The sequence below is a fragment of the Scylla paramamosain genome, chromosome 48, assembly GCF_035594125.1.
Source record: "Scylla paramamosain isolate STU-SP2022 chromosome 48, ASM3559412v1, whole genome shotgun sequence".
Lineage (NCBI taxonomy): Eukaryota > Metazoa > Arthropoda > Malacostraca > Decapoda > Portunidae > Scylla > Scylla paramamosain.
The window spans coordinates 130,001-140,000 of NC_087198.1; the positions used below are offsets into that span (position 1 = coordinate 130,001).

General features: G+C 41.3%; 2 protein-coding genes across 2 annotated transcripts in view; one reads left to right on the top strand and one right to left on the bottom strand.

Moving 5' to 3' along the window:
• LOC135095173 (uncharacterized) overlaps window positions 1–3,786 on the bottom strand; it is a 23,373-nt gene extending 19,587 nt beyond the window's left edge. The window contains exon 1 of the mRNA XM_063995964.1: window positions 3,647–3,786. The gene's annotated coding sequence lies outside the window, so the exon portion shown is untranslated. The remainder of the gene's footprint in view (window positions 1–3,646) is intronic.
• LOC135095171 (uncharacterized) overlaps window positions 1–10,000 on the top strand; it is a 32,586-nt gene that overhangs the window by 19,856 nt on the left and 2,730 nt on the right. The window contains exons 4-5 of the mRNA XM_063995959.1: window positions 3,640–3,809; window positions 6,137–6,290. Coding sequence (XP_063852029.1) covers window positions 3,640–3,809; window positions 6,137–6,290 — 324 coding nt within the window. The remainder of the gene's footprint in view (window positions 1–3,639; window positions 3,810–6,136; window positions 6,291–10,000) is intronic.

The following is a 10,000-nucleotide window of genomic DNA, read 5'->3' on the forward strand; positions in this document are numbered from 1 at the left end:
GAATACAAAGGAAGACCAAACAGCAACAGACCATGAGGTCCTTACTGGGCTGTTTGGGTAACTATTCTATTCTATTAGTGAGAGAAACAGGATAGCACTGGAGGAGGAGGAGGAGGAGGAGGAGGGTGAAAGTGAAAGAGAAGCAGAGGTGGACAAGGATGAAGATTAAGAAGAAAAGGAGGAAGAGGAGGAGGAGGAGAAGGAGGAGGAGGAGGAGATGAAACGTGCAAATTAAATAGTAGTGAAGATGATGTTACTACTACTACTATTACTACTATTGGTATTAATAATAATGATAATAATAATAATAATAATAATAATAATAATAATAATAATAATAATAATAATAATGATAATAATAATAATAATAATAATAATAATAATAATAATAATAATAATAATAATAACAAGCAGGATCTGTGAAACTTTCATGGCAACTTTCACCGTTTTGGCAACGCTGCCTTGATTCCTCCCTCCCTCCCTCCCTCCCTCCCTCCCTCCCTCACCCGGTCACTCCTCACTCCCTCCCCCACACGGGCTCTCAACCTTCCACTGTCATACATACATACATACATACATGCACACATATACAAGAAATCGAAGGAGGAAGCGCATGAAAAAAAAAGAAAAAAGAAAAACAAAGATAGAGACCAATAATAGAATGACAGTGGTGATGACAGTGGTGGTGACAATGGTGGTGATATTGATGATCGTGGTGATGACACTGGTGACAGAGATGATAACAGCTGTGGTGACAGTGGTGGTGACAGTAGTGGTGACAGCAGTGATGACAGTGGTGATGACAGTGGTGGTGAAAGTGGTGATGACAGTGGTGATGAAAGTGGTGGTGAGATTGGCAGTAATAGTGGTGATGACAATGGTTGTGAAAGTGGTAGGGATAGTGGTGGTGATATTGGTGGTGACACTTGTGGTGATAGTGGTGGTGACAATGGTGATGACAGTGGTGGTGACGATGGTAGTGACAGTGGAAATGACAGTGGTGGTGACATTGGTGGTGAAATTAGTGGTGACACTGGAGGAGGAGGAGGAGGAGGAGGAACACGAGAAGGAGGAGGAGGAGTAAGAAGAGGAGTAGAAGAAGAGGAGGAGGAAGAGGAGGAGGAGGAGGAAGAGGAGGAGGAAGAAGAGAAAAAGGAGGAGGAGGAGGAGGAGGAAGAGGAGGAGGAGGCGGAGGAGGAGGAGGAGGAGGAGGAAAAGGAGAATGAGGAATAGGAGGGAGAAGAGGAGGAGGAGGAGGAGGGAAAGGAGGAGGAGGAGGAGGAGGAGGAGGAGGAGGAGGAGGAGGAGAAAAAAGAAGAGGAGGAGGAAAAAGAGGGGGAAGAAGTAGCACTAGAAGAAGAACAAGAACAAGAACAAAAGTAAGAAGAAGAAGAAGAAGAAGAAGAAGGAGAAGAAGAAGAAGAAGAAGAAGAAGAAGAAGAAGAAGAAGAAGAAGAAGAAGTGGAGGGGGGATGGAAGGAAGAGAAAGAGAAGGAGGAGCAGGGAAAGGAGGAGGAAGAGAAGGAGGAGGGGAAGAGGAGGAGGAGGAGGAGGAGGAGGGAGGAGGAGGAGGAGGAGGAGGAGGAGGAGGAGGAGGAGGAGGAGGAGGAGGAGGAGAAGGAGGAGGAGTAGGAGGAGGAGGAGGAGGAGGAGAAAAAAGAAGAGGAGGAGGAGGAGGAGAATAAAAAGAGGAAGGAGAGAGAGGAAGAAGAGGAAGAGGAAGTGGAGGAGGAGGAAGAGCAGGAGGAGGAGGAGAAAGAGAAGGAAGAGAGGAGAAGGAAGAGAGGATAAGTAGAAGAGGAAGAGGAAGAGAAGAGGAGTAAGAAGACAAAGAAGAACGCGAAAAAGAGGAAGAAGAGGAGAAAGAATATGAAAAAGAAAAGGAGGAGGAGGAGGGAGGGAGGAGGAGGAGGAGGAGGAGGAGGAGGAGGAAAGGATGAATAAGAAGATGAGGAAGAAGCGGTGAAAGAGCAGGAGGAGAAAGAGTAAAAGGAAAAGGAGGAGGATAAGGAAGAGGAAAAAAAAGCAAGAGGAAGAAGAGGAGGAAAAGGTAGTTGAGGAGGAGGAGGACGAGGAGGAAGAGGAAGAAAAAGTAGGAAGAGGAAGAAGACGAAGGTGAAAAGGTGAAAGAGGAAGAAAACTTGAAGGAGGAGGAGTAGCAGAAAGAGGAGGAGGAGGAGGAGGAGAAAGAGGAGGAGGAGGAGGAGGAGAAGCAGGAGGAGGAGGAGGAGGAGGAGGAGGAGGAGGAAAAGGAGGAGGAGGTGGAGGAGGAAGAGGAGGAGGAAGAAGAGGAGGAGGAGGTGAAAAAAAGGGGAAGAGAAGGAATAAGAGGATGAATATAAAGAACTGTAAGAGTAGGAAAAAAAAGGAGAAGGAGAATGAGGAGGAGGAAGAGGAGGAGGAGGAAGAAGAGGAAGATAAAAGAGAAAGAAGAAGAAAAAAAAGGAAGAAGAGAAATAGGAGGACGAGGAGGAGGTCTAGGAGAAAGACGAGAAAAGGAGGACGAGAAGGAGAATGAGGAAATAGACGAGGAGGAGGAAGAATAGGAAGACGGAGAAGAGGAAGAAGAGAACGAGGAGGAGGAGGAGAAGGTAGGAGAAGGAAGAAGAAAAAGAAAGAGGGAAAAGAGGAGGAAGAGAACGAGGAGGAGGAGGGAGAAGGAGAGGAGAAAGAGGAGGAAGAGGAGGGAAAAGATGAAGAAGAAAAAAGAGTAGGAGGAGGAGGAGGAGGAGGAGGAGACGGAGGAGGAGGAGGAGGAGGTGGTGGTGGTGGTGGTGGTGGTGGGAAAAGAGGAGAAAAAAAAAGAGAACGGGGAGGACGAAGAGGAAGAGAGGGTGGTGAGAAAAGAGGAGGAAAAGATAAAGAGAACGAGGAGGAGGAATACAAAGGAATATAAAGGAAAGCCAAAGAGGAGGAGGAGGAGGAGGAGGAGGAGGAGGAGGAGGAGGAGGAAGAATAGGAGGAATATGAGGTAGGAAAAAAGAGGAAAAAAGGAAGAAGAGAACTAGGAAGAGAAAGAGAAGGAGGAAAAGGAGAAGAACTAGAAGGAAAGTGAAAAAAAATTAAAGAAATGGATGAGGAGGAAGAGAAAGAGGAGGAGGAGGAGGAGGAGAAGGAAGAGGAGGAGGGGGAGGGAGGGGGAGGAGGAAGAGAACGAGGAGGAGAAGAACTAGAAAGAAGGTGAAAAAAATGAAAGAAAGAGATGAGGAGGAAGAGAAAGAGGAGGAGGAGGAGGAGGAGGGAGATGAGGAGGAGGAGGAGGAGGAGGAGGAGGAGGAGGAGGAGAGGGGACACGGGGAGGAGGAAGAGAACGAGGAGGAGAAGGAGAGCTAGAAGGAAGGCGAGAAAAGGAGGAGGAAGAGGAAAATGCTGAAGAAGAAGAACAGGAAGAGGAGGAGTAAGAGGAGGAGGAAGAGGAAGAAGAGGAGGAAGAGGAGGAGGAGGAGGAGTTATCTTTATCAATACTATTATGAAACAGTGAATAAAGAAATTAATAAATAGATAAGTATTGTGTGTGTGTGTGTGTGTGTGTGTGTGTGTGTGTGTGTGTGTGTGTGTGTGTGTGTGTGTGTGTGTGTGTGTGTGTGTGTGTGTGTGTGTCCAGGCAGCACACAGGTGCACAACACTCGGCCATTACAGGAGTCACCTTCAGTTGTTCACGGGTCACCTAAGTGGTGCCGGCACACAGCTGCTGCAGGAGTACCGGGGCCTGGTGGTGCTCCGCCTGGCCGTGTGTGACCAAGACGCCCAAGAGGTTCTGGCCGCCATCAGCGCCGTCCACGCGTCGCTGCCTCAGCTACGCTTCCTCTGTGAGTCTGTGACGCTGTGATGCACCACCTGTGTGTGTGTTGTTGTTGTTGTTATTATTGGTATTATTATTGTATTTATTATTATTATTATTACTATTATTATTATTATTATTATTACTATTATTATTATTATTATTATTGTTATTGTTATTATGGTGATGAGAGAGAGAGAGAGAGAGAGAGAGAGAGAGAGAGAGAGAGAGAGAGAGAGAGAGAGAGAGAATTGCCGATAACAAAATCGCTCTCTCTCTCTTTCTCTTTCTCTCTCTCTCTCTCTCTCTCTCTCTCTCTCTCTCTCTCTCTCTCTCTCTCTCTCTCTCTCTCTCTCTCTCTCATCACCACCATCACCACCATGATAATAATAATAATAATAATAATAATAATAATAATAATAATAATAATAATAATAATAATATTATAACCCATAAAATTTCTCTCTCTCTCTCTCTCTCTCTCTCTCTCTCTCTCTCTCTCTCTCTCTCTCTCTCTCTCTTCTCTCCTCTCTCTCTCTCTCTCTCTCTCTCTCTCTCTCACCACCACCACCACCGTGATAATAATAATAATAATAATGTGATAATAATAATATTAATAATAATAATAATAATAATAATAATAATAATAATAATAATAATAATAGTAATAATAGCAATTATTATTATTATTATTATTATTATTATTATTATTATTATTATTATTATTATCATTATCCAAATAATAACAATAATAATATTAATAATAATAATAATAATAATAATAATAATAATAATAATAATAATAACAATAATAATTATAAAAATGATGATAATAATGAGAGCAAGAGAGAGAGAGAGAGAGAGAGAGAGAGAGAGAGAGAGAGAGAGAGAGAGAGAGAGAGAGAGAGAGAGAGAGAAAAATTATCATTCTCTCTCTCTCTCTCTCTCTCTCTCTCTCTCTCTCTCTCTCTCTCTCTCTCTCTCTCTCTCTCATCACCACAATCACCGCCATAACAATGATAACAACAACAATAATGATAATAATAATAATAATAATAATAATAATAATAATAATAATAATAATAATAATAATAATAATAATAATGAAGATGGAGAGAAAGAGAGAGAGAGAGAGAGAGAGAGAGAGAGAGAGAGAGAGAGAGAGAGAGAAATAATTCTCTCTCTCTCTCTCTCTCTCTCTCTCTCTCTCTCTCTCTCTCTCTCTCTCTCTCTCTCTCTCTCTTACTTACTCATGTTTCCATAAAAGAGAGAGAGAGAGAGAGAGAGAGAGAGAGAGAGAGAGAGAGAGAGAGAGAGAGAGAGAGAGAGAGAGAGAGAGAGATGATAATTCTCTCTCTCTCTCTCTCTCTCTCTCTCTCTCTCTCTCTCTCTCTCTCTCTCTCTCTCTCTCTCTCTCTCTCATCACCACAATCACCATCATAACAATGATAACAACAACAATAATGATAATAATAATAATAATAATAATAATAATAATAATAATAATAATAATAATAATAATGAAGATGAGAGAAAGAGAATGAGAGAGAGAGAGAGAGAGAGAGAGAGAGAGAGAGAGAGAGAGAGAGAGAGAGAGAGAGAGAGAGAAAATTTTCTCTCTCTCTCTCTCTCTCTCTCTCTCTCTCTCTCTCTCTCTCTCTCTCTCTCTCTCTCTCTCTTACTTACTCATGTTTCCATACAAGAGAGAGAGAGAGAGAGAGAGAGAGAGAGAGAGAGAGAGAGAGAGAGAGAGAGAGAGAGAGAGAGAGAGAGAGAGAGAGAGAGAGAGAGAGAGAGGGAGAGAGAGAGAGAGAATAGTGTGTAATATTACAGCGTGTTATAAGAAGACAAGTGTCATTAAAAAGCAGGTAATTTAGCGACAAGCATTGCACGACAACATTACTCCGGCTATTAAAAGTACTCCTGTAAAATGGTACGTGGCATCATCCCAGCGAGGCCAATTCTCCTGTAAAATGCTACGTGGCATCATCACTCACCTGTTTTCAAGGTCGCTGGGACTCGCTCCCCTCCTGCCTCGCTGGGATGATGCCACGTACCATTTTACAGGAGTACTTTTAGTCGCCGGAATAATGTTGTCGTGCAATGCTTGTCGCTAAATTACGTGCTTTTTAATGCCATTTGTCTTGTTATAACACACTGTAATACCCCACAGCAGGCAAAAAATAAAATAAAACCATTAGTAATTTGAGCAAGTGGCACCTCCGAGGCTGTGTCAATGCAACCGTCTTTCCTTCACCTCAGGATATGAATTTAGTGTGTGTGTGTGTGTGTGTGTGTGTGTGTGTGTGCACAGTCCCTGCAACACACACTGACAGGAATGGTACATCACTGCAGGGCTACACGTCCCCGTGGGTGCCGTGAGGACACAGGCGTGCACCACACGGCTGCCTGGCGGCCCAGAGGTGATCCTCGTGTTGTCTGGCGTGGACGAGAGGCTGCTGGAGGAGGCGGCCCAGATAGCACAGCTCCTGCAGCCCACACAGCGCCCGTGAGTGTGTGCCAACACTGCTCTCTCTCTCCTCTCCTCTCCCCTCTTCTCTCACCTTCCCTCTTCTCCCCTCTCCTCCCCTCCCCTCTTCTCCTTCCCTCCCCTCCCTTCTCTTCTCCATGCCTCTTCTCTTTTCCCCTTCTCTCCTCTTCTCTCCCCTACCTTCCCTCCTCTTCTCCTTTTCCCTCCTCCCTCCCCTTTCCTCTACTCCCCTCCTCTCCTCTTCTCTTCCCTCGTGTCACCTCCCCTTTTCTCTTCTCTCCTCTCCCCTCTCCTCTCCTCCCCTCACCTCCCCATCCCTCCTCTCCTCTCTTCTCATTTCTCCTCCTCTCCCCTCCCCTCCCCCACACACCCCTCTCTTCTTTCCCCTTTTCTCCTCTTCTCTTCCTCCTTCTCCCTTCTTCTCTTCTCTTCTCCCCTCTTCTCCTTTCTTCTCCACTCCTTCCCCACCCCTCCTCTTTTTTTCCACCTACTCTCCTCTTCTCTTTCCTCTTCTCTTCTCCTCTCCTCTCCTCCCCACCATTTCTCTCCTTTTCCCTTCCTCTCCTCTTTCCTTCCCTCCTCTCCTCTCCTCTCCTCTCCTCTCCTCTCCTCTCCTTTCCTCTCTCTCTCTCTCTCTCTCTCTCTCTCTCTCTCTCTCTCTCTCTCTCTCTCTCTCTCTCTCTCTCTCTCTCTCTCCTTGTTAATGTAATAATGATAATAATAATGATAATAATAATAATAATAATAATAATAATAATAATAATAATAAAAAGAAGAAGAAGAAGAAGAAGAAATAGAACAACAACAACAACAAATTGATGGGAGTTAGAGGAGGAGGAGGAGTAAAAGTAGTAGTAGTAGTAGTAGTAGTAGTAGTAGTAGTAGTAGTAGTAGTAGTAGTAGCAGCAGAAGTAGTAGAAGTAGTAGAAGTAGTAGTAGTAGTAGTAGTGGTAGTAGTAGTAGTAGTAGCAGCAGTAGTAGTAGTAGTAGTAGTAGTAGTAATAGTAGTAGTAATAGTAGAAGAACAAGAACAAAGAAACAAACAAACAAACAAACAAAAATAAACAAATAAAAAAGAAGGCAAGAAATAAATAAAAAAAATCAATGAAATGAACAAATAAATTTAGAAACACATCAATGAGGAGACAATGGAACAAACAAACAAACAAACAAACAAACAAATGTAAACAGAAATAAATAAACAAAGCAACAAATAAAGCAGGAAAAAAAGGAATAAGGAAAGAGAGAAAAGCAAAATGAAAGAGAGGAACAAATAAACAAAGAGAAAAATTAATGAGCCAAGAATCAAGGAGGAAAGCATTCAAACAAACAAACAAACAAACAAACAAACAAACAAACAAGTGGGTACTTATAGAAAACACGAATGATCAAATAAAGAAACCGACTACCTTTCTTTTTTTCCAACATTCTATTACACACACACACACACACACACACACACACACACACACACACACACACACACACACACACACACACACACACACACACACACACACACACACACACACCGTATAAGTAATTCCTTTAAGTGTTTTAAGTAATCCATGACATGGTGGAATATTTTGTTAGGTCAGTTAGAGTGAGGTCAGGCTAGGTGGGGTACATTAGATTAGGTTGACTTGGGTTAGCTTAGGTAGATTAGGAGAGGATGAGTTAGGCTAGGTTAGGATAGGTTAGGTTAGGATAGGTTAGGTTAGGCTGAGTTAGGTTAGGATAGGTTAGGTTAGGCTGAGTTAGGTTAGGTTAGGTTAGGTTAGGCTGAGTTAGGTTAGGTTAGGTTAGGTTAGGATAGGTTAGGTAAGGTTAGGCTGAGTTAGGCTGAGTTAGGTCAGGTTAGGCTTATGATCAAAGGCAACGAAAGCACATACATATATATCTTCCTAATACTTTTTTTTCCTTTTATTTATTTATTTATTTATTTATGTATGTATTTATTTTATGATATTAAATTTTTTTGCTATGGTGAGTGAGGTGAGGTTCAGTGGGTATGTTACGTTAGGTTAGGTGTGTTAGGCTTGTTACCAATACTTTTATTTATTTATTTTTTTGTAAGTAATTGTTTGAGTGTTCCTTCTTTCCTTTCTTTTTTATTCTTTATTCTTTTTATTTATTTATTATTTTTTGTAAAGTGTGTTAGGATGTGTGAGGTTAGTTACACTAGGTAAGATTAGGTGCGCTAAGTTAGGTTAGGAAACTTTATGAAACTATATCTTCCTCATACATTCTTCTTTGTTCCTTTAGGTTAGGTAAGATTGTGTGTCAGGTTATGTGACGCTAGGTTAGGTTAGGAAGGTTATGTGAGGTGTTAAATATTTAAGTAATCACCCAGGTGTTAAGGTTGTTGTTGTGTGTATGTTAGGTTAGGTTAACTGGGTCAGGTTAGACATGTTAGGTTACGTAGGGTAGGTCAGGTTAGGTTAGGCTAGGATTGTAGGGAGGCTTCTTTTTGTTTATAAGTAATCATCCCACTTGTAAGGTTAAGTTGGGTCAGGTCAGGTTGGGTTAGGTTAGGAAGGTTTCAGTGTACAAGTAATGCTTCCATTTGTATGTAACTCAAAAATAAATAAATAAATAAATACTATTACGTATTGTTATTATTGTTTTAAAAGCATGAATAGTAGTAGTAGTGGTGGTAGTAGTAGTAGTAGTAGTAGTAGTAGTAGTAGTAGTAGTAGTAGTAGTAGTAGTAGTAGTAGTAGTAGTAGCAGTAGTAGTAGTAGTAGCAGTAGTAGCAGTAGTAATAGTAGTAGTAGCAGTAGTAGCAGAAGTAGTAGTAGTAGTAGTAGTAGCTAAAGATAAAAAAAAACAAAAAAAAAGAACAGGAAGAAGAAAAATAATAATAATAATAATAATAATAATAATAATAATAATAATAATAATAATAATAATAATGATGGTGATGATGATGATGATGACGATGATAATAATAAGAAAAAGAAAATATAACAATAATAATAATAATAATAATAATAATAAGAAGAAGAAGAAGAAGAAGAAGAAGAAGAAGAAAAAGAAGAGGAGGAGGAGGAGGAGGAGGAGGAGAAAAAAAAAGGAAAAATAAGAAGAGGAAAAAGAGGAGGAGGAGGAGGAGGAGGAGGAGGAGGGGAAGGAGAAGAAAAAACAAAGGAAAAATAAGAAGAGGAGAAAGAGGAGGAGGAGGAGGAGGAAAAGGAGAAAGAAGAGGAGGAGGAATCGCAGGAGGAAAAGGAAGTAAATGAGGAGGAGGAGGAGGAGGAGGAGGAGGAGGAGAAAGAAAAAAAAACAGGAGGAGGAGGGAGAGAAGAATAAGAAGAAAAATAGGAGGAGGAGGAGGAGAAGAAAAAGAAAGAATAGGAGGAGGAGGAGGAGAAGTAGAGGAAGAAAAGAAGAAGAAGAAGAAGAAGAAGAAGAAGAAGAAGAAGAAGAAGAAGAAGAAGAAGAAGAAGAAGAAGAAGAAGAAGGAAAGGAAGAAGAAAAAGAAGAAAAAAAATTAGTAGTATTTCAAGAGGGAAGAGAAGGAAAATATCATTTTTATTATTATTATTATTATTATTATTATTAGTAGTAGTAGTAGTAGTAGTAGTGCATTCCTGCCCCAGTAGTAGTAGTAATAGTAGTAATTTTCAATCGGTAGTTGGAGCAGGATGAGGATAAAATAATAGAAGTAGCAGAAAAGAAAGAAGAAAACATCAATAACAGCTGGATAAATCTCTCTCTCTCTCTCT